We start from the raw sequence: 25,456 nt of genomic DNA on the forward strand, positions 1-25,456 counted from the left end.
TGGAATTTCTGAGTTTTAAGTTGAAAAATTAACTGGAACTACTAAAGTATTTTCGGCCGTACACGTCGCACCACCCTCTAAGTCACATCAGTCCAAAAAGGTCTAATAAAGTGGAAAAAATCCATAAATATGTCACTTCACCATATACGTCACATCTATTATGCGTCACCTCTGACTTGTCGCGTTTGTTACGCATCACCGCTGACAACCCCGAATTGTGGGCCTATGTTGTGCTTAAAATCGATTGGCTGCCAAATGGCAGCTGCGGGAGCATGCACGGGAGGACTTATTAAGATTAACACTTAAAAACAATTATTTGTTTGCTCAAAATGATAGTAAAGGTGTGTCAGTCTAACTTTTCCTTAATAAATGCAATTTGACGGTCAAATCAGCTGTATTTCAAAAGCCGATACATGGAAGTAGGAACGTGCAGAAGGTGACTCGGTCCATTTCTTCGAAATTTAACAAGATAACCACCTAAAGACAATTATTTGTTAGCTCGATTTTATAGCAAAGGTGTGTCTCAGTTGAACTTTGACTTAATAAATGCACTTTGATGGTCAAATCAGCTGCATTTTGCAGGGGCAGCGCAGCAAAATGAAGCTGATTCTGTTGCTCCAGGCAGACGACAGTGGCAGACTTTGGCGAGCCAATTGTTTCATTAATAGCCACTTTTACCTATTACATGATACAACGGCATGCCATACTGCTCGAGTGCCATCTAGCGGCTGAAAATAGTAGTGTTCAATTTTTTTTGAGTCAGAATAAATGAAAACGGTCATATCTCAGCCAAAGATTGGTTTATAAATATGGATAAATATATATATAAATGTGTTGCTTCGGTGTATAAGTTGCAGTACATGCAAATAATGCAAAAAGCTGTGACTTATAGTGCAAAAAATACAATACTGCCAAGGTAGAAATCCCATCATGGAAAGCTGGAGAACCATCCCTGACCTTAAAATGACAAATGGCTGTCTCTCACATGAAAATGGATGATTGCTACAGTATTAATCTTTCTGTTCTCTCTTCTGTTCATATTCTATTAAACCTGTCACAACCATTCTTGTGTACATCATCTTTAGGAAACATTGGTGGTTTGAATGCATAGAAACACACTGCTATCTGCATAAATCATTAATATTAGACTGGTTTCTTAACATAACATTGGCTTTCCAAGTTGCTAATGGAAAAAAAATGCACTACTGACCTCAACATTTGAATAATCTTCATTAATTCATTAAACCATTGTTAATGTGCACATTACCACCACCAACTGGCCTAGCATGGGTGTTACACCTTTATGGTTGCAGCATTTTCATCTGAATAAGGACATGTCATCAAAGCGGAAAGAAAATGATCCATTTAAGGAAATTGTCTAAAATATTTTAGTTAGGATCTCAAGCTCTGCAGAGCAGTGGCCCAGTATTTACTCTGCATTGCACTTTTCTCTCATGAGGTGATTTTAATAGAGGGATTCAGAAGGTGGTGATGTTAATTTTTTTAGTTAAATCAGATTATCTGATGACCACATGCACACTGACTCCAAACCCACCCGCACCCACCCACCTCCTCGACTAACGTGATACGACGGCAGAGTGGGCCGTGATTGATAACGCTCGTCAATATATTTCATTTCAGGAGCTTTAGTCAAATGACAACTGGTTGTCATTGACTGAAAGCAATCTTTTTAAAAGGGGGAGCTTTTTCTAAGTATCAGATGAAAATGATTCCTCTGTCTGCTTGGGTGTCACTGTCTGCAGGAGCTTTATTGATTGGACTTGAATATATTGCACCCGCAGTAGTAACAGCTGCTGGTAATATCTCCTTCTGCTCTCTCCTCCTCTGCTCGCAGCACTTTTCCTGAGCTCGCGGCTTATTGTAAGTGCTTGGGTGTCACAGACATATTCTGTGTGTTTATCAAGAGTGATGTGTGACAAATGTAAAGTGAGCCTGGTTCCGACCAAAATTAGAAGAGCAAGCACCGTTTGCTAATGTGTCCTGAAGGTTTGGCTCTCTTGGCCCTCCGCCTCATTCCTGTGCATGACTGCGTTAACTAAACCCACCGATGTCCCTTCTCCCCTCCCCACACTTTATGTGCTCTGTGTTATCAAGCACAAAAATGTTGGCATTGGTTGGTAAAGGTCATTTACTGTAATGAGATTTGCCACATTCAAGCATATGGCCTGATTATTGCCCTGTTCGTTAACATTTTCAGCAAAGAGACAAATAGACATCTAAAAAGGGGAGGGCTGGTGTCGGGCGGCGCATCGGTTAAAAAATGTGTTTAGCATTCTCCTCTTCAAAGATGGGAAGAACTTCTTTCACAACGGATCTGTCAGAGAGATGATGGATCTTTCAATTTTCATAAAGAATGCATGCCACCGGAGCAGAGGATTTAAATTATCCTATAAAAGCTGCATGCTTTCGATTTTTATACACTTAAAGGACAAACACCTCTGTCTGTCTCCGTGATAATTTCCACCACATGTTACACTCCAGTGGTTTGCATGGAAGGCAATTATGTTACCTCATCAAATCAGAAGTGTATTCTTATCATGGTTTCTCCTACATTATGTGAGGCATTTTGACAAAGAAGTTTCACCCATCTGAATCATTGCAAAGTGCTTTCATCCTATTCCGATATAATAAATAAGTTTTGTTTACTGATGTGAATTAGCGTGAAATGTATCCAATCGTCATGGCTCTTTGAATGTAAAGCATATTGTATGGTTTTTTCTTTATGGATTTGTGTGTTTGCAACTCAGCGCGGCCTTCCTGAACGAGTGTGTGTTTTTATGTTTGCTTCTCTTTGTTTCTGCACTCTTTATGCATCTGCTTTATGTTGTGTGCGTGCACATGCTAAGTGCGGAGCAAGGTATTTAACAAAGACAAGATGTTTGCTTTATTATCAACATTAACTATGTAAACACAAAAAGCTTCAAAGTTTCATTCAATGACACTGAAGGGCTGTGGGTGGCTACATCAAAGCTTTATACCTTTCTCCCCCCCCCCCCTTTTTTTAATGAGAAACAGGACTCAACAGCCTTGACTGAACCTGCCATCTGTGTGTGTTTCAGGTTTTTTCCCCTTGTTTGCATTTTTTGTACATATGCTTGTGTGAATGTGGGAAAAGGTATGTTTCTGGGTGCACGTCTTAAGTGGCACCGCAACGGCAGACAACATGTTTATGGAGGCTATTCTTTATTGTAGATAAAATAGGTGTAAAGATACCTGCATCTCACGAAAATGGCTTTAGATTCAAGAGATTGTCTTTTGTGATAAAGATGAATAACTGATTAGTGCCCCCTAAATGTCTCGAGGCATGACAGAGAGTTTCATGAGTTGCTCATTTCCTTCCGGGACCGATGTGAAAATCCTTGATACGACCACAACAAAGACTCTCCATGTGCGTTGCGCCGCCGTCTCACCTTTGTTCAAGAAACGCAAACACAACATGGGGGCATTTTTACAAGCGCAATTAGCAGTGAAACTCAGTTTTGCAGCATGCGTTGTGAAAAGAGTTGGTCTTATTTAACTGCTTGACTGGATCGGTCCTGTTTGGTTTGACAGATAAGAGGGGGGGGGGGGGACATCTCAACAACGGGCAAACCAGAGGCTTAACGTTGAGTAAATCAGCCTTTTGTCTTGTTCAGTTCCAATCAAAGGATAACCGAGAATGTTTGTTTGACAACAGCATTTACAATTCATTGTTCAGAAGCCCAGAGCCTCCCAAACAAAGACAGATAGGCTTTAAACAAGTCATTTAATTAGCACCGAATCCCCAGCTTTGGCTGCGGCAACCAATTATACATTCCTGAGGCATGTGCAGGTCCTATTTCACAGCAGCACAAGGCAGATCCTCTCCAGCCCTGTCTCTTACAGTACATCTCTCCCCTTCCATTTAAGAGAAAGTAAATAGCCCAGACAGACAGCTTCATTAGCCAGCGTCTGAAGAGCGCAGGGCCGATTGTCGCTTAAATAGTGCGCTTTTACTGCAGGCCCAGCCGGCGACCTCCGATCAATTACAGCTGACATTATTGTTTGTCGGGAGCTTTTTTCCTGGACAGAGAGAGTAAAAAGAAGAAGGAAAAAAACGAGATCAGGCCTGAGCTTTGGCTGGAAATGTAATCTTCCCCTCTCTCTTTGGTTCTTTCTCTCCACAAACAATAAATCATTCAGTTGAAGAGATAATAAAGTGCCAAGTAGGAGCTAGTATAATTTTTGTCAGGGGAAATCTGTCCACAACAGAGTTAAGGTTAAGGGGCTGCTTACTTTCTCATACCACTTTCAATGACAATGGCTTTAGCTTCGTCCATTTTTCTCTCTCTCCTTATTTCCCTCGGCAGGATTAGATGACCAGGAAGACGGAGGTTTTGTTTTTTGATGAAGATTAACTGCAGCTCAAATCAGTGCAAGATATTAATATTTTACATCAAAATAAATGACTGCTTTCTATTTTTAATAGTTTTAAAACATTCCATCTTTTTTGTCGTCATAATTCTTTTAAGTAACTGAAATTCCCCCCCCCCCCCCCAAAAAAAAAAGCTTGATGTAACAGCTTTTTAATCACGCCGTTACCAAGGGCTGTTTTAATTCATTCAATTCATCCTTTGCGATTCAGATCTCTACCTATCCATGCGTGAACCTCGCAAGCACGACACGACATAATAGCTGAGCTGTTTATATTGGCATTAGGCGATTTGTAGTTTTAATGATGGTAAATAGGAGTTCACCCTTGTGGGTCCCTCAGGCTTACTCCAGGTAAATTACTTCAAATGTATTGTTTATGCCCTTCAGGAGAGACGAAGGGAGCGTTGGGGGAGGAGGGGGTGTTCAGGCCTGAACTTCTGCATTCGAGACAAACAGAAACTGACAGATATGTTTCTAGCAGTTTGCTCGTTGGAGTATAGGCACAGTTCCCACAAGATTGATGAGTCTAAATAATGCTACTTGATTCTATTTTTAAAAGAAGATGAAAATAAAAATTTTACTCTTTATTAATGCCAAATAAAAAAGGTGTTTTTGGGCAGAGTATAGTCCAACTAACAAGACAGGAACTGCGTGTGAATAACACTTAGCTGCAGTGCAACAAAAGAATCCCAGATTGCTTAAATAAATGAATGTCCTTCTCACCTGGCTCCTTTCAGTTACAGACAAAAAGGTTTGGTGGACCCTTGTCGGTCCGTGGCACATTCCCTTACTGTGACTCTGAATGGGTCTTTATGGGAGAAACATTGCTTTGGGACAGGGGAGTGACATGAAAGGGGCTGGACGAGCACTGAAAGCGAGACTAATACTCCTTCACAGTGAACAGAAGTCCAGTGTTCTTGAGCCAAGCTGTCAGTCAAGACATTCATGGAGCATCGAGTACAAGAAATAACAAAGAGATAAGACGGGGAATGTTATTGCAGCAACAGAGACGAGTCTTGTGTTATTTTCGGTGACTTTTCACCTCCTTTGTCACTCATTCCCGATATGGTGTAAATCTGTCTGTGTTTGATTGAATGGGTGTTACATGTCTACCTCAAAGGCAGAACAAGTCTCTTCACTCCGGCTCTTGAGTGGCCTCGAAAGCCTTAGGTAGCCTAGACCTTACCTAGTTGTCCTCCTACAGTAAGTACCCCCGCAATCAGGCCCTCTGTGGTGTTTTTTAATTGAGCTTAGCCTGCCGAGTGGTAATTGATTCAGTCTGAGCTTGAGCGGAGGCGCTGATACAAGGTGTTGCCCGGCTTCCGCCTTGCTTTAATCTCCCCCCTGCTTTATATTGTTTGGGAATACTCGCTACTGAGAAAACTGCATGCTATCTTTCTTATGGAAATCAATGCTTCTTTGGGAAGGAGGTGGGATGACAGCAAGGAGTACTTCTCATGTCCTTTCATTTCCAACCAGTGTCCTTCTCTTTAGAGGCTCTGCCATGCAGATCTCCTTGCCCTTTGGCTACTGATGTTTGGCAAGAAAAGAGGAGTGGAGTTGTTTTGTGAATAGTAGTGTGCCATCTCTTTTTTTTACTCCCTCTTTTTCTTTTATTCATTTTTTTTCTTCTTTTTTTTCTTTTTTTTTTTTTTTTTTTTACCTTGAATCAGGCTGCCAAGAAAGAGAAGGGAAGAAAAAAGTGAAATAAAAAAATCAACACCGATGCTCAATCAGATCCAGTAGCATCTATGAGGGTTTCTTGAAAGCATTTGTGAAAAGGCATCTGAGTAGCGGAGGAACGAGACCAAAATGTTTCCAGTCACTTTTGATCCTGCCAGTTCAAAGTCCCCACAGAGCGTAGGGGTGGGGGGGAAGGGGTGAAATGGTTGCGGAGGGAGGTACAGACACCTAGCTTTGACCTTCTGTCTGCGCTCATGTCCTTTGAAAGTTGCCTTGTTTTCATTAAGGCATTCATAAGCATGGCGCAGGGCCACTGTTTGACTAGCTGCTACATACACACCCCTCAATGGCATCTTTATTGGACATTCTTTACATTTCCAGCCTGCTAATGTCTTCAGTTTTTCCAATTAGTCCACCATTGCCAGGCAGCAATTGAATAATTTAGAATATTTGTAAGATATCTCTTATGCTGAAATGGAATAATTTGTGCACATTTAAATAGAAAAGGGAACTCCTTTTCATAATGAGGCCTAAACTCTCCAGTCTCAGTCTTCTTTGGCTTTCTCTGCTCTTGATTATGAGCTGCTATAATTAGCCCAAAGTCATTGCCACACTGTAGTCTAACAATACTTGTTTGTCATTAGCACATTTAACTAGTCATTTGGGTAATGGCTTCCAAGATTGGCCTTGTTTTCAATTGAATATTTTTTTCTGTGTAAATATTGAGACAATTATCTATAATGTGCCATTTTTTATTCATTGTAGGATTATTGATGTATATTTATTGCAGATGGCTGTTTATATAAGTATCAGCCAAGTTCCCTTTATTGTTATTGCAGTGATATATATTATTAACATGTGCATTAAAATATTCATGCTTATAATGTTAACATGGAAAGCTATCCAATTAGCTTTAATTAATCTATTCTTTTTAGAAAGCAGTCTTACAGCACTATATAAAGAGCATGCCAGTGTTTTGCCTTACTGGCTGATGCATTTAACACCAGCAGGGTTTGAGTTTTCTGCCAGAGCCTCACAAGTTTCCCCTGTGAGGATCTCACTCCATATACGCATCATTGAATAACCAACAACCTCCTCATGTGTCTCAGGCCTGGAACTCCCCTTCATGATGATGCCACACCCCCTGATCCCAGTCAGCCTTCCCCCAGCCTCTGTCACCATGGCAATGAGCCAGATGAACCACCTCAGCACCATCGCAAACATGGCCGCTGCAGCACAGGGTCAGAGTCTGCCCTCCAGAATGGTCACCTCTGTTATAAAGGTAAATTTTAACTCTAAACGTTCCTCCTTCATCTTCAGTTTGTATCAGATGTTTATTTTGGGTGTTTTGTGTTTGTGGCTGATGGGGTTGCAGGAACGTGTGCCGGACAGTCCCTCCCCTGCTCCCTCCTTAGAAGACCACAGGAGGCCAGGCAGTCACCTGTCGTCCCACCGCAGCAGCAGCGTGTCTAGCTCCCCGGCCCACACAGAAAGCTCCTCAGACAGGATACGTAAGCTGTTCTGTGTTTTTATTGCAAACACACGGAAAAAAGATGAAAAAAGTTAAATGAGCTGTGCAGACAACAATGAGAAGAGAAACTATGCATGGTGTTGCTGTCTTTCTTGCAGCAGCACACCACAACGGCCTGTCGATGAACCAGGTCCTGCTAGGCCTGTCCCCCAACATCGCGCCTGGTCCTAAAGAGGGAGACCTGGCCCACGACATGAGCCATGAAGCAAAGAGGATGCACGCTGACAAAGGTGAGTCAAAATGTGATAGAACTCAAACATTAATAGCAGACTTTACATAAAAGTGACTGAAATAAGATTCCTTACATGTTAAAGATCTCTACACAGGTGAAAAAGGAAGAGAAATCAATACCAACAACAGGGCTGACATAAAGAGCTAATTTACCAAAACAGCAGATAAGAACCCACATTTGTTTAATGTCCTATTAGAAGTGAAATATTTAAATTAAATTATTTAGATTTTTTTTAACATCTAGTTTAACAAAATCCAACAACTTCTGGGGTTGAAAAAATAAAGCAAAGTTCCAAAAGCTGAAGTTCCTCTAACAGCCACTAGGGGCTTCACTCAGGTCAAGATAGTTCTCAGAGCTAAAATGTTCAATTTTACAGCAGAAGTGAACAGGACATGAGCCTGATAAAGACTATGTTAGTCAGATTTTTTAAATTATTAACTGATCGGCTGTAAATTTTATTGTACACCCATCTCATTTTACTTAAAACAAATAGCAAACTGGTTAAAACAGTTGTACTGTAAACACCAAATGCAGTGGTTGCCCCATCTGTGTTTTACATGTGTTCTGTGACTACACATCATGAGGCTTTCTTTGGCAAAAAAAAATATATATATATTTTTCATAATACAGGTTTTAGGTCTTGAATACAACAGAATAATAAATGTTGAGCTTTTTTTTAAATACATTTTCTTTACTAATAGTTAATAGAAAAATAGTTAATGAATAACAATAATCTAAGGGACTCAATGTCAATCTACATTTTGTGCAAAGATCATATATACACAGTAAAAAAGATTATTCAATATAACATATTGAAGTTGTTCAATGCAACTGGTTGGAAAAACACTGAATAATAAATGACTATCAACATTGGAAATTACATTTGAGACGTCTGTTTCCATGTTAAATTTGAGATCATTCAATAATTTGCTCAGAAAGTTAGTTTTCTTCTTTTATTATAGTAAATGAAAAAGTAGCATTTATTTTAGAGACTGCATATTAAAGTTTAAACAAAGATCTTGTGTGATCTGTTGGTGTTTCATGAGTATCTGATGAGGATGATTCTCATATTGAATCTCAAAACTGCAACACCCAAACCTGTAAAATCTGTAAAATTGATCAAATTATGGCCATTTTTGTTCCTGCTAAGGTGGAAGCTGTCTTGATTTTGGATGATTCTAGAAGTTAATCAGTTGTAGATGAACATCTACTGATTACATTATGAGAAATTCATTAAAATCTATCAAGGGGTTTACTAAATATTATGCTAACAGACTGAAAAGCAAACAATCACTCATCATCTAAGAGCATTAAAAACAGATGCCTAGGATTAAAATGTAATACTAAGCTTTGTTTGCTAACATCTCTCTGAACCTTGAAGAAGAAAGTTCTTGGAAATGTTTCATCAAAATCTCGCTGTCAGCTGCTTTGGTTCAATTAATTGTTTGTGCTATTTTATCAATAGCCGTTGTTATTTAAAAAAAAAAAAACAATCAGAACAACGATATCCAGTCAGAAATCATTGAGGATTAAATACAAACACAAAGCAAATAATAGATTTTTGTATTCTCTGTTGGTCTATGTGTGATGCAGGGCTGAGGCTGATAATGATATGAACCCACCATGGAAATCGTTAGGCTGCACGTTCCCTGATGGCCACGAACATGTGAAGATCAGTGTTAGACCTTCACACGCAGGGTGCGAAGCAGTGAATAGTAATAATTAGCAGGATCATGAGCTAAATTTCTGGGTCACAAACGGTCTAACTGTGCATGTGTGCCACAACGGGAGTGTGTTCAAGTGTGCAAAGCTTCACACAAACAGATAGCAGATTTAAAATCAACTGAATGTTTCCTCAAATCTCAGCTGAAGTGCCTCCTCCATGCTTAGATAATCAGCTCTAATTTCTTTGCAAACATTACAACAATATGAAATAAAAAGACACAGCGATCCCTGGGCAGTTCGAACTGGTTGACCTAAGTGCGACTACCGGCGAACGCATGCTGTATTATCTTTGAGATTGTCAATTCCCAATATGTCATCGGACTTGATTAGGATTCTGAGCTCTCCAGAGTGCGCGCCAGAGGTCTCTGGCTGTGGAAAACATTTTTATAAAATAACCCATTAATGCAGAGGAGTGCAACTAAATTAGTTACCAATTTGCTGAGCATGAATTAATGAAGAGAGCTTCTCCCAGCTCCAACAGTTGTAATTTTCATAATAACCCCAGACCTTTATTTGGCAGGTTGTTTAGTTTTTTCGTTTGAAGGTTTTCATTAGTCTAATGAGGACTGTGCAAGGGCGAGCAGTCAGCACAATTTACATGAGGAAGCTATCATAATAAATGAGGCAATTTGAATAACATGCACAGGTTTATGCAGCAAGATAAGAGAGATTGTTGCTGCAAAGATACAGAGGTAACCAATACATTAGAACAAACTAATAACCAAAGTAATTCCAATAAAAGCTTTAAGTGAAGGGAATAAAATTAATGATAGAAATATTGAACTGTAATGATATGATACACGATGCATTAGATTAATAAAACACGCGCGTCGCCATTGTTAAAGTGGGAAAAGGGCCTCGCCACGCACCACGTTGTTTATGGTGAGCTTTTTAATTAGGCTTGTTCGTCGCATCAGTTTGTTTAGATAAATGAGATAACATTCTGGTGGTTTAATGATATCTCTCCACTTGTTTGATCTTTATGATCCTGGCAGAGCATTAAATTAATCTCTTGCAATGCACTCTTGGAAGCAGGCTCGGTGGGTGCGGAGGAAGGATGCAGCGTCCTGGCTCGTACGGAGACCATTTAAATAGCCAGACACCTCCGAGATAGACGCTATAATGTCTCATCACTCACGTCGCATGAATGTGTCTCTTCTTTTTTTTTTATGTCGGTTCTCGTGATGAAAGAGAAAGGCTGTTTGTTGTCATTTTAAAAAGAAACAGTTTTCAAACTTGTCACCCAGTGCAGGATGAACAGATGGTGTTTTCCTTGTCCTTTATTGGAGTGGGACTTTTATTTGAACTTTGGTGGCATTTTTTTTGTTTTTGTTTGGTTTTTGTCCAAATTTTACCAAATTTAAAATGAAAGTAAGCTCAGTCGTTTTTGTGTGGGGACTGTACAACTCAAAGTTGCCTCACGTGCGACTAATTGAACTGCAGAAAGTCCAGCGGTGACTTCCCAAACCTCTGTCTCATGAAACAGCAGGTAGCTGACAAACTGAGGGAGGAATTAAGAACAGTTCGGAAGCCCTTGGCAGTAAACTCACTTTGGACATCAAACATTGGGATATTACTTTATTTCCTCGGGGTAAAAAAAACGGGTGTTTGAAACACAAGCCATATGCACTCTGCGTATGCCAAAGTTCAAGAGGTGTCCTCACACACACACAAAAAAAAGCCATTCACTAAGATGAAAGCAGCGCAGTTTGTTTTACAACGAGCTAAAAGGCCTGACAGGACAGTCAGAGGCAACTACAGTATGAGCTGATTCCATAAACCATATTTTAAAAGCAGATGAATCATGGGTAATGTGATATCGGCCCTTCCCTGGTAAATGTTAGATTTACTTGTTGACACAACAAGAGATGCTTTTATAGCATACTCCAAAGCACAAATGGAAAGCTGTGGGGTATTATGTCACCTAGAGGTGCATCTTTTCATACCTACTATCAACTGAGCACCCTCTGACGTGTGGTACCGCTGGTGGACGAAGATCGTTTTCTTTGCCAGGAAGCTGCCTGTAGATGCCCAGCTGATGCACTTACTGCAGTCCCAGTGCACGGTTTGAATGATGAGCTTTGAGCATATAAACCTGTGGACACTGATGGGCTCATATGGTGGTGATGGTGGTGGGGGGCGGGGTGTACATAGTTTAAAAGAAAAGGATGAAAAAGAAAAAAAAGTGAACAGTAGTAGTGTCCTGATGCATGCTCAATAATCCAGGTAGAAAAATCTAAAAAAGTTAAGTCAAGTCCTCTGGACATTCTTTTTTGTTTGTTTGTTTGTTTTGTTTTGGGCTGCTGTGGCTGAGTGGTTAGAGCAGTCGTCCTCCAATGCGAGAGTTGGGGGTTCGAATCCACCAGCAGTCACAAATTGAAGTGTCCCTGGGCAAAACACTGAACCCCTCATAGCCTCTGATGTGTGCCCCATCAGTGTATGAATGTGATCTAAATTACTGATTAGTCTCTTTAGAATGATTTGTTCAATTAGCTTTGTAGAGATCTAGTAGAGTGCTGTATGAATGGGTAAATGAGGACACAGATTGTAGTGTAAAGAGCTTTGAGTATCTTGAAATAAGATAGAAAGGCGCTGTATAAGTACAGTCCATTTGTTTTTTGAAAGTCCAGAGGACCTGACTTAACTTTCTTAGATCCAGTAGTAGTAGTTTACCCTAATTTCTGGACTATTGAGCGCACCTAAATTTAAGCCACACCCACTCAATTTAAAAAGAAAAAAATGTGTGTACATATATAGGCCGCACTTGTCTAGAAGCCACAGGTGTCCACATTCTAACATGAGATATTTACACAGAAAGATTTTTTAAAACTTAATTAAATATGTACCTTGACATACACAAATACATGCAGTAAATGTTTAATTTTCAGAACAGTTTCTGTAACAAGGCTGGTTAAAAAAAAAAAAAAAAAAACATTGGCCCTGTTTGATAATTTCATTGGTCATATTTAAAAAAAAAAACTTTATTTATACATGTAGTCTCAGTAGCTATGTTTACATGGCCATAAGTAATCGGATCAAACGGCCGTTCGGAATAAAAACGCATCATGTAAACTCCCCGTTCGGGTTTTTTTTTGTTTATTCAGCGCGATCCGAAATAATTTGTGATCAAAATGAAACGGGTGGTTTACGCCGATTCATAACCCGAACGGTGCGCATGTAAAGATGTAAATGTAATCTGTTAATTTTCTACCGATCGTGACAAACTGACCTGACTGCGCCTATGACCTATGTCATTTCCGCCTGGCTAATGCTAATAATATTAGCATGTCAGGGAAGCAAAACTGGTCGGTGAGCGACACAACATTTCTACTAGAAACTTTGAAAGAGCTCAAAATTACTTGTAGCTCAGTCAGGGAGTGCAGTAACGTCTCCACCGTCATTAAAACCTGTCGCAGGTCCATTTTGGTGCTCAAGTTTGTTTACGTTCATCCCGGAAGTAAACCGGAAGTAGAACTTCTTCTTCTGTGTTTTTTTTAAGGAGCGTTGACCACTCTGCGCATGTCAGTACTTCTGTTCAGAACAATGACCACTGCATGTAAACGCTCATCTTGAATGAATCGTGCCCATGTAAATGATACATTTGAATTATTTAATCTGAAAACATTTCAATACGGTCAAAAAATTTTGCTCATGTAAACATAGCTACTGAACCATGAAGTCCTCTACCCCCCAAGAGAGATGTGTATTGGGCAGCTATGCGAGCGCCCAGGTGTGATGAGGCTAAATGTTTTGGCGGCATGAAGCGCGATAGCCCGTCAAAAAAAAAAAAATCATAAATTAGCAGTAGCATTGTATAAGCCACAAGGTTCAAAGAGTGTGAAAAAAGTAGCAGCTTATAGTCCGGAAATTACAGTAGTTGCTTTTTTGCATATACAGCTGCAATGATAAAAAGGTAGGGGACTTCGGGTCAAAACTTTCTCCGTCGGTGTAAATATTTCACTGACATTGATGCGATCATACAGTATCATTAAAAGTTTGAACATGCTCTGTGTAAACCCCTTCGCTTCATCTTTTCTGACTTTAATGCACGTTTTTTTTTTGTTCAGGCCTCTCGATGTCCTTGGCATTGCGTGCTTCAAACACATGCTGACTACCTGACTTTTCCCCAAGTCAGGAAGGCAAGATCATTAGCCATCACAGCCCTGAAATGTGACTTGGCAGACAATAATGCATTATGATCAAACAACTTGTCAGTGTGTCCCGTTGAAATGAAAGAGTGCAAAAAAATAATTCAATAGAGGATCAATCAAATTTGCCCCAGTTCACGTGAGAGAGATTGCTGATGGTGCAAAGAGGGGGCTATTCCTCCAGGACACAGGAGTTCATTTGGATATTTGTTCTCCCGCTCATGAATGTTCCATTGCGTGACACCGTCTCCTGCTAATCACATTTCACTGCAAAAAAAAATGAAAAAAGAAAAAAGGTGTAGGATGGGGGGGTGGAGGTGGGTTGCTTTTAGGGACGTTGAAAAGAGAGAGGTTCTTTTTAATCTTTGAAATGCCTCAAAAGTGACAGAATGCTTTCTCCTGCCAAGACGTGAGCCTCGGATGGGGAGATAAATATGCTGTGGTCAGCTAAGTGTATCTAGTGAGCAGAGAGGCAAATTTAATAATGCATTATCATTCACTGGCGAAGGTGAAATCTCCCTGTCCATCAGAGGGGCTGAGGCCTGTTTCATGTTACCCTTCACTGCAAATGAACAAGTGCTTTACTCAGCCATACCAGAGATGCACAGTAGGCACCGGCGTTTTGCTACAGTGTATGTGATGCTCCGGACTGTCAAAAAATACAAATAAAAACAGGTCTGTAATGAAAGAAATCACCTTCCTTATCTTGACTGAACTCATTCAAGATCACTGTCCTTTATCTGTTTTATCCTGCTAAAACACTTCCAAGCAAAAATATAATAATAATGATAACCCTCCCTCCCTCCCCTCCCCTCCCGGTTTGTTTTTTCAAGAACACAAGATGCATTTTACATATCTGAGCATCTGCTATTATGCAGATTATGGGAACATATTTACCTGAATGCCCTTGGACAACAGCATTAAACTATTATGAATAATATGTACAATGCTGCAAATTTGCGATTCAAAACGATTCATATTCGCTCAACAGCAACTGTTGCGGACAGATAAGGTTGACCCCGAATATGTGTTTCTGTATTTATTTTTTAATTTTTTCGGGATGCATTCTGCGGGGTTTGTTTGTATAATTTAATATTTACATGTAAACAGTAATTAAGTGACGCCGCCGACATGCCAGGGCCAGGCTCTGCCAAGGTAAACACCAGCTCTAGTAGTTTGCCACAGTCCATCATGTTTACAGACTCGCCGAGCCCAAGTGCTGTGTGTGTGCTGTTCCTTTGGCAAAGCTCGTAAAGCACAACCAATTGGACGCTGCCGGTGTCGAACAGAGCCGCTCTTATCGTCTGCCTGTCTGCAGGCTAACTTGAGGACATTGCGAGTCAAACCTTTAAATTTTCACTCTGCAATAATTACGCTGCTATAGTCAAGCTTTTATATCCTTTCACTGAGAAAGTAAATCATTCCTAATAAAGAGAGGAAGAATGGGGGGCGGAGGAAAAAGTGCTTGAGGACTAATTCTCTTCGCTCCCTCCCTCTCTGCTCTCTATTCTGCTTGTTGAAAGCCTTTTTTTTCTTCCCGAGTATTGCAGTCACCTTGACTTTGCAGCTGCAGCCTTATAGTCTGTTGCTTATCCTGCCTAACCCCAGCCTGTCAATTAGGTCTTTAAAAATTAATCTCTTTAACTGGAAATACCATGCCAGCTTTCTTCCATCTGTAAATGAAGTGTTATTAATTCACACAGCGCAAAGCCACCATTATGAATAATGTTATCAAAACAGATTTCCACACGTTTAACACGTCTCTCCTATTTAAACCCCTTAAGTATATTTATGGCTGTGAAAACAGAACACACTAATGGATTTGCATCCATTTCTTTGAGCTTCCACACCATCAAACACTCCCTAAGCCAGACCCTTTTAAAGTTTACATTTCCCCATTTCCGCCTTTGTTCTTTCATGTTGGTTTAAAAGAAGCTCAGCATATCCAGTCTGGATTAGCGCCAGCCTTCGCAGACACCCGTTTACAACAGCAACAGAACGGCACAGTGTCTCCCTGTAGGATTGCAATGCCAGGCAATGACACCAATGTGTCTGCGTGTCCCCCTCTCCTCACCACACACCCAACCCCTTTCTTTCCAAATGCAGCAAAGCTCTGATCTAGCAGCATATCTGGCCAACCACACCAAGCTAATACTTGTTCTAATAAAACCTAATGACTATGGAAGGGGGTTGTTTGGATGCTTAATTATCAATATATAATTGGCATGTGTATTGCAATGTCGGGTACACATTCAGTGGCACATTTCGCTGTACTGCATTGCTATCAAGCAAAAGCAGGGCTCCCCAAGTTAGACTGCAGGTGAAGTTGTTCTAATGAATTAATAAATACTAAACAAAGGAGAACTAAACAAAGAGAAGGACATAAATGGCTTGAATATTAGTAGGTCAGACAGATTAGGGGGGTATACAGTACAAATGATCGCCTTCTGAAATGGGAATGATTCAGGCAAAATACCCAATCAATAGTCAGGGCCAGTTTAATCTCCAGGATTCTTCTGTCAATAACCTGGACCTGGACAATGGAGGTCAATATGCAAAGACAATCTGAACACCTTCAAAGTGCCTCACAATAATGTCCTTCTGCTAGTATTGTCTTCTTGACAGTTTGGGCTCCAAGTCGATAGGTGAATTAGAAAAATCTATTCAATCCTGCCTCGCTGCCATTCTCTCCTCCGAGCCACAAGCTTATTTAGCTCCTCCCCCCCTGAGGGTACCTACTGATCAGACTTAAAACTAAAAGGTCTATGGATTTAGCCCTGTCGTTTCTTTACTTGAACCAACTCTCACCTGCTTGGCCTAGTCTATTCTGGCCGTTAAAAAAAAAAATGCCATTCTGTCTCCAACTCTTGCTCCATTAGGAGCTCATCTGAAGGTGTGCGCTGGCAGAAACAAAAATCCTGCATGCTTTTATGCAGTCATCACAGTCGGCCAAGCCTGTAATCCTCAGAGGTCCGATAATGACATAGCCCCTGCATTTATTACATGGAGGAGAGGAGAGAGGGAAAACGCTGACTTTGAACAAATGAACACTCTGACCTTTATGCAATAAATATGACATGGGCCGCATAAAAAGACAAGATATCTTCCTCCTGAATGGAAGTCAACACCGATTCTGCTCCCTTGCCTATTGCGCTCTTTCCCTTTCCATCTCTTTCTGCTGTTTTCATCTTTTCTTTCAGAAGCGAGTGAGTGAAGCAAAAGATAAAATCTGTCTTAATCATTTTAACAGCAGTGTAATATTGCAGTGAGTGAAGCTCTTACTTCTCCGCTTGGGTTTTGCTAATGCTCTTTGTAGACAGATACAGAAAATCACGTGTCAGCATGTTAATTATTCTTACATGTAATCATTAGCAGGCATGACCAATTAAAGCTTGTAGTTTAAGCCGTGCAGACAAAATACAGTGGTGACAGAGAGGATCCACCTTTCCCAGTGTGATCACTGTTTGTGATTGTCTTCTCTTGTCACCCCACACCGCCTCTCTTGACAGTAGAGGATTTATGGTTATTTCCTCTGTGCAGCCTGTCCATCTGTGGCTCTATCTTCATACGGCCTTGAGAATACGATTCAATTTATTAAAGCCAAAGCAATGGACTCATTACTATAAAAGAAATGAAAAGGGTAGCTAGCAAGAGAGTGAGAGAAAGAGCGGAGAAGTGACACACTGAATTGGTTATTAATGGAAAGGCACAGCTACAGGGCAGTTGAAATTTAATGATATCCTACAAGAAAATATGAGGGTGTCACTCTCCAAAAAGTCATGCTAAATGTCAACATTTTAAGGTTCCCGGTGCTAATTTTATGCCTGTGCACAGTAATGTTTTGGAGAGCATTTAGGAAACACGGCCCAGTGGCCAGCCTGATTATCCCACTCACCTTCTCTCCTCGCTCCAAATGGGTTTGTGCAGCAAGCGATTTCATCTCTAAGTGAAGGGAACATTAGGGAGGGGAGAAAGGGAGAGCGATGGAGGAAAAACACGCGGTTTGATTTTCATGCTGTGATAAGAGAGTGGGAGCCAAATGTTACCTGTTAATCTAGCCCAAACCGACCGGGGCTCTTGACTTTGTCCCTCAGCAGGGATGGGGCAAACACTCATTTTCCTCTCTCCGTGATGAAAAGGAAATTAGCTCAAATGTGATGAGGGCACATTAGTGTGTGTGTATGTGTGTGTGTGTGTGTGTAGTGCATCTCTGCATAATGAATGTGTATATGATTGGGGCTCTTTGTTTGCATACATTTGAGTGTGTTTTCTTCTTTGCAGGATGTACAGTTTATCACACACACAAACATACACGCAGAGAAAATACAGTCCGTCCAAATTCATTTGTCTTGCATGTATCATGCACTTGTACTTGCAGCAAATCCAGCAGGCTGTTTGTAAGACAGTCCTAAAGTAACGTGAACATTTACATTGTAAATTATTTGCAAGTGCAAATGGCAGCAGCAGCAAGCTGTATCACTACATGTGCAGATTGGAACACGCGATGCAGGAATATCTTCAAATTTCAGCTACTATAGCAATTACATGTACAAGGTAAAGCTCTATAAAATATTGTTTGCAACAACTATGAAACTTTTGGGAAGTGACTTGTTTTAAAATTACAGCAATACAGTGGTCCCTCGCTACTTTGCAGTTCGGTTATCGTGGACTCGCTCTATCGCGGCTTTTCAAAATAAAATTGGACATGACACACAACTGGATGATTGATGGATGAGCCGCACGATCAGCATGTGATTTTTATTTAAAATAAATTATTTTAAATCATTTAGCACCTGCTGCACATTTGTGCAGCCCAGAGCTGCAAGATAAACTTCCTGCTGCAGCTGATAGTGCAGAGCTAAGAAGTGGGCGTGGCCAAGAGCGCTTGCAGGTGGCTGAGAGCAGCAGAGGCAGGGAGCTGAAATCATGACATTCTATGCTTTTTTAGAGCTGTGGAGTTTAGAAACATTGTTTAGAATATTGCAAGAGTGTGGGAAGGGTTTAAAATGCCTATATATATATATATATATATATATATATATATATATATATAAACTACTACTTACTACTCGTACTGCTATTCCTACTTTGTGGTTTTTCACTTATCTCAGGTCTTCAGGGTACGGATCCCCCGCGATATATGAGGAACTACTGTATATTTTAATTTTGATCCTGCTCGGACTAGCTGTTAGCTTGTTGATGTAACTCCAGTCCAAATGAAACTAGCCATCCTTGAAGAAATGCATATTGCACAGCATGCCAGAGTTTTAAACATCTTGTGTGATCTGTTAGTGCCCGAAGTACAGTATATGTTATGACTCTCAGCTACCACTGGACCTAATTCTAGTGCAAAATAAATAAATACATAGAAATTGATTGAGCTATAGCAATAGTGTATCCAAAGTTTGTCTTGCTGTGGTAACCATCTTAAAGCAGGTTGCCACCAAAAGCTAATAATTTGTAGTTTTCTATCCATGTATTACTTTCTGATAGTTTAAATAAAATCTGTCCACTGGTTTAAGAAATATTTGGCTAACAGGCAAATTGTTTTGGCTTCTATGGTCTATATCAAAATTTTAAACAAATAAAGTGCTTTAAGATGTTCTTACTTGAATTATGCGATGGGAATGACTCAGCTACTACCACACCAATCTTTAGGTCAAAACTTGTAAAATCAAATGAGTTATATCCATAAATGTGTTAGCTAGGATTGATTAGTTTCATAACCAACTTGAACCTCCTTGGCTCTAAAATGTAATAAGTTGTCGATGTACATCCGATGATAGATTTTAGAGTTTCATTAAAATCTGCTCAGTGGTTCATGATATGCTCTGCTAACAAACAGACTCGTACATGTGCTCAGGCACAGGCATTTACATGATCATCCATTGTCATGAAAAGTGGGCAATAGTTAAACCTTTTTTTCCAAGCTGAGTTAGTTTAAAAGCTATCTGCAACAGATAAGATATTAACTGTTCAAAACGCCACCACAGAGCCTCACTTTTAAATACATGAACCATCTCTTTAATATACAGCATTATAATGTAAACCTTCATGTTGTAAACACTGTAAGTACTTACAATTATTTTATTTTCGGTAACATGACTTGGGAAATGTGTAAAATATTTAAAACAACGCAGAGCTTTCTTAAAACACAATTAATGGAAACAGTGTTTGCCTTAAAGGCTCCTCAATAAGCAGACAACATTTGTAGGATCAGCTAAGCTCTTTTTTCTAAGTCCTGCTTCTTTGTTTCTACTCGGCTCTGTTCACAACTGAACACAGATATTTACCCTGACAAGTTTTTCCAAATCTGGTGCTTTAAGTGCAGGTGGAATAATGCTGCGTTAGCTGCTAATAGCTGTCCGAGAGGTCATAACTACTCCGTTTGAAAGAGGCTGCTTCTCTTCACAGCGCTGGTCACTCAAATTAATTGAAATTGTGCAGCGAAGAGCCAAGAAGCACTTCGCTTTGGCCCTTCTGACAACATCCAGCTTGAACATTCAGTTGTCCTGCTGGGAGGAACATGGCTCTGCAAGGACAAAGGCCTCACCTGTCAATATATCACACTGACTGGCCAGACAAATGTAGCTCTGCTCGCCTTCTGACCCGCTTTCCTCTCTGTTACTATTTATCACCCTCTGCTTCATTTGCATGTTTGTAACTTAAAATCTCACAAATCACTAAATGAGTTTTGATGAAACATTCATAGAGGAATTATTGGATCTATGTTTAGAACTGATTGACTTTTGGCCTCAGCCCAATCCACGATAGCCACCGCAGCTAATTGAACTTAGTCCACATGGAAATGGCTACATGTGGCTTTGGTGTGGTAGCAGCTGAGAGTTCACAACGTACACTCTAAGTCAGGGGTGCCCAAACTTTTTCCCTGAGAGGGACAAATTTAAAATCTTATCAGAGGGCTGCGGGCCAAATGCAATAATACATGAAATGCAAATACTTCTTTAAAGTCCATTTATTTATTACAGTTATTTATCCTTCCACTCTATAAAGAACATCACAGAACAGCCTGTGTTGGTGGTGGTGGTGGGGGGGGGGGGTCCTCCTCCAGAGAATTTTGATTAAAGTAGATGCCATTTCCTGCATTCTGGTTTATTTTACAAAAGTTTATTACAATAGATTAACATGAAACAAAAGATGTAAACTCTGTTATTATTGAAATCTCCAAAGCGTTCTTAGTGCAACACGACTGTAGCTCTGCAGGTAAGAGGTGTTCACTTCAGGACAAATCCAGGTTGCTGATTGGTCAGTTGCTGACGTGCCTACTGGATTGATTGACAGGTGGCGGGCCTTGTGCAAAAAAAATCAAAGATTTTATTGGCCTGTTTGAGACTGTCGTCATTCATTCCATATTTATTCAATATTTTTGGTGAATCTAAGGTTTGAGAACTGTTTCCTTACACAATCCTAATGACGGTTTCTTTATTTTTCTGGGGTGCTGAGTTTAAATTTAAAGAGGCTAAAATCACCACTGAAACCAGTTTATATTTACAATTTACTTTTAAACACTTTGTGTGATTTATAAGTGTGTTCTGTCAAAGGAAAATGTTATTCAGTGGCAGGAAGCTGCCAAGGGATGGTAAAAAGTCTGTCAAAATGAAATATAAAAATATGAATTAAAATTATTTTAAAAATACATAAATTATCTACTGTACTGTGTAATCCATGTAGTTAAATTATGGTAGTCAGGCCAACTAGCAATAAAGTCAATGGGTGGAATCAATAAGTGTAAGCACATTGATTCTTCAAAGGAAATTTTAATATAGTAATGAGGACAGCTTGGCCGGTCAACCGAAATGGACTGGTGGGCCAACTTTGGCCTGCGGGCCCCACTTTGGGCACCCCTGCTCTAAGTGCTGACAGACCATGCAAGCCCATGCATAATTTTTCAATATCGTATCCGGTTTTGTATACGGTAGTCCCTTGCTACTTCATTGTTTGTTTTTCGCGGACTTGCTCTATCGTGATTTTTCAAAGTAACATAGGACACGACACACAGCTGGCTGATTGATGGATGAGCCACACAATCGGCATGGATTAAAAAAAATAAATAAATAAATTAAAGGACTTAGCACTTGTGTGCAGCCCATAGCGGTGGGAGAAGCTTCCTCCCTCAGCTGATCAGCTGATCTCCATGCAGAGTGGAGAAGTGGGCGTGGCCGAGAGTGCAGCCGAGGCAAGGAGCTGAAATCATGACATTCTGTGCTGTTTTAGATCATTTGGAGTTTAGAAACAGTGTTTAGAATATTGCAAGAATGTGGGAAGGGTTTAAAACACCTTTATATATAAATACTAAAATAAACTACTACTTTCTACTTGTACTACTATTCCTACTTTGCGGTTTTTCACTTATCGCGGGACTTCAGGGTACGGATCCCCCGTGTTAAACGAGGGACCACTGTAATGCTGTTTGACCAAAATGGTTACAATTGTGTAATTTTTCAGCATAAGATGATCTTAGTTTGACACGTTGATGTGAAAGGTGGTGGACAACATGTATTCCTTCAAGAAATGCTAAGCCCATGTGCACAATCACGCTTTCCTCCTCCTCCTCCTGCAGCCGGCACAGTGCTTCACCTGTCTGTCCATCCGACTCCAGTCTTCAGCCGACCCCTCTCTCATCCGTGGCGCTCCTCTCATCGTCTTTCCTCTTCTCTCTTTCTCCGTCTTACCTTCCTCTCCTCTTGCTCTCGCTGCTTCCGTGTGAGTACTCAGCAATAAATGTCCTGGGGGACTCCGTTTCAAACACAGGAACCAGAAACATATGGCACATTTTCAACTCCCAAGGTCAATTACAGCTATTTATCCAGAGATTGCAGCTAAATTTCCCAAGGTTTCCTCTAGATTTACACCAGATTGCAGCGTGTGTCTGTCACATTTTTAAATCAGGCCACTTTCCTCTCGCTTCCTCACGACTTTTCATCAAACAGTTCCAATGCGGGTTTTAGACATGTTTTATTTCCAGTTATCATGCGCTCCATCTTCTTTTTTGTTGCCTCAGCTTTGGTCGGATCACATGCTGTTCGCAACATAAATCTAATAACATGTAAATTGGAGATAAGGCCAGACCCCTCCAACTCAAAAAAAAAAAAAAAAAAAAAAAAATATATATATATATATATATATATATATATATTTTTTTTTACATTCGTAGTTTGTCAAGTCAATTCTTGGGCCCTTGTTTTAGTAGCACAACACATGAGGAGTGAGAAAATTAACTGGATAGGTGATTCATCATTGCTACCACACTGTCAAGGACTCCCTCTGCAGCTATTGAGAGCAGGGTGGAGGTGGAGGACGGGAAGAGGAGGGGGTGTTGGGGGGGCACGTTGTTTTAAATTATGGTGTTTCATTCAGAATGCATTGTATTTACAGCGTCCCATTTTTATTTGTGGCTCCTATTATCCACACAAAACAGTTGTGCGTGAAATGTTATTTGTGACAGAGGTGACCCGCGAGTGTTTTTCCACGCAGTATTTCATAACAGGAGCCCCCCACCTCCCCCAATAACTGTACCTTTACCGTACGGTGAGCACGGTAAGAGGCTGTCAAAGCGGCTGCTGGCTGCTACGTGTAAAAATATCACCTGGAAACAGCACTCCATCCCACCGGCCCCCATCACTCCAACTCCTGTCGCTGTAATTAAGTTGAAGTCGATGATTCTGCGGCGGTGGTGAGAAGTAAACATGCAAACACATGCCAACATTCACAGCCCAGCGGAGGGAGAGAAGGGACGGGGGAAGTTAATAGCAAAAAAAAATGTAATAAATAAAAAGCAGACCTAGATTGAGTTCCATTGAAATTTTCATTCGCTTTCATTAAAGCCTCGTTTGATTATATTGATCAAATTAGCCAACGATTAGCGGTGCATTCCCTTTCTTTCTATAACGCCGCTCTTTATGCATCACTCCTGGTGGAAATGTTATTTGACAAGAGGTGCTGTAACGGTGTTCAGAGTCTGTCGAACAAAACACGCTGTTTGCCTTTTTTTGTGTGTGTTCCCAGAGCATGACAGGTTGTTTCCCCCGCAACAAAGCCATCAAATATTCTCTGTGATCCAACATTGTGTTGGAGGGAAGGCCTGCTGAGTGGGAAGCTGGAGTTTGTTAAAGCAATGATTTATGATTAATGCCAACACTAAATAAGGGACAAAGTGCCTACAGTACAAATCAATTACAAAGCTACAACGACAGACCTTTCCCCGAGGTCCTACTAACGTCCCGAGTTGTTATGGTGATTTTATTGGAGGTGGGTGATGCATGCATATAACACACGCAATACATCTATATCAGCTGGAGCTGGAGCCAGCTGTAATGCTTTTGATCTTTGATTAGGTATTTTATTGAGATAAAATGGGACTTTCATGTTGTGCCACTGTGCATTTCAACATTGACCCACCTCTAAAAAGAACACCAAGAACAACAAAAGGCAAATCAAACAGGACTGCACCGAATAAAATAAATTACCGCAAGAGTGGCTTCCTAAAAGTAGGCAATTCATTACTTTTATGAAGTCAAATTATAAACAAATTTTAATCCATTAGGCAACCATCCATTCTAATTAATCAACTGTAGTGAACTCCTTTGAAAAAAGGAGAAAGGTTGTTTACTCTCTCCATGGACCAGCGGTGCATATTTCACCGTCTCTTCCCCTCGTTCGGAGAAAAAGAAAAAAAAAAAAACGTCTTCAACAAATTACAAACCTAAACTGTGAATCCTAACACTCGACTTTTGGCGCCAGGATGTTTCCAGGGCATTTGCAGATGCTTGAAATAATCTCCAATGTTTTTGCTCAATCTGCTCTGAGGATGGGTGAAATAAATACTTTAAACTAATTAATGTAAGACCAGCTGTTCCCAGCACTTGGCTGGCGTTGGTGAATATTGATGGGAGGGAGAGGCAGCAGGGCTGTTCGGCTCCGCTCGCTGTTTGTACAAGACTCAGCCTGCCATATAAACACGTATGAATACTGGATGAGAGCAGAGAGGTGCTGCACATAGAAAACCTTTCTGATGGAGACATTTTCTTAGACCGCCTGTGTTTAATAAACAATACCACCAAAATGCTTACAATATCTTGGCTTAAGCTCATTGGACAAAAACACGTGTCAGATGTGATAGGGTAACAAATGTATGTGTGTGACATGCTGTTTTAGTTCAACCATACATGTGTCTGCCGGTCTATCCTGCTTCCCCTCCCTCCTCTCTGCCGCTCATCTCTCCTCTGAGGCCCAGCGGAGAGGCTGGACAGCAGATGGCAGGGCCCTACCCTTCTGCCGGTGATGAATGGAGGATGATGTCATCTCAGGTTTGACAGGCACTCGTGTGAGCGTGCACAAAGGAAGCAGCGAGTCTCTGGGGTCAAACTACTGGCCTGCTGCTTATTTCTGAATCCACATGACATCTCTTAAAAACAGGTAGCTAGAATAATGTTCTAGTTTCTATTACTCAGCCCCTTATTGTCAGGCTTCGAGAGGAAACAATAGGACGAAATCTCCAAAGGACCGATCAGTCCAGTGTTTTTTTCTGAGGTGGGCAGAACTGGGATTGCCCTCTGGAGATCAATACAAACCCAGCCGTTGCTACTGCCAGCCTCAATATGTGTCAGCATGGTCAACTACTCTCATCTTCTCTTATCTCTTTCAGGTTGAACAAATAGAGCATTTTTCTGGATCTTCAGTTGTATTTTTTATTTTTTTTTGCAG

The 25,456-nt window shown here is 40.6% G+C and overlaps 1 protein-coding gene across 6 annotated transcripts in view; it reads left to right on the forward strand.

The window, feature by feature from the left end:
- The window catches only part of dachd (dachshund d), a 142,178-nt gene that overhangs the window by 97,070 nt on the left and 19,652 nt on the right, over positions 1–25,456 (forward strand). For 3 of the 6 annotated variants that reach the window (XM_037687061.1, XM_037687058.1, XM_037687063.1), the window contains 3 exons: positions 7,206–7,378; positions 7,463–7,607; positions 7,726–7,857. In XM_037687061.1, the coding sequence (XP_037542989.1) occupies positions 7,206–7,378; positions 7,463–7,607; positions 7,726–7,857 (450 nt within the window). The remainder of the gene's footprint in view (positions 1–7,205; positions 7,379–7,462; positions 7,608–7,725; positions 7,858–25,456) is intronic. The other 3 variants (XM_037687060.1, XM_037687062.1, XM_037687059.1) reach the window with 2 other exon arrangements.

Source organism: Nematolebias whitei, chromosome 13 (genome assembly GCF_014905685.2).
Source record: "Nematolebias whitei isolate Nwh7 chromosome 13, NemWhi1, whole genome shotgun sequence".
In the NCBI taxonomy this organism is placed as follows: domain Eukaryota; kingdom Metazoa; phylum Chordata; class Actinopteri; order Cyprinodontiformes; family Rivulidae; genus Nematolebias; species Nematolebias whitei.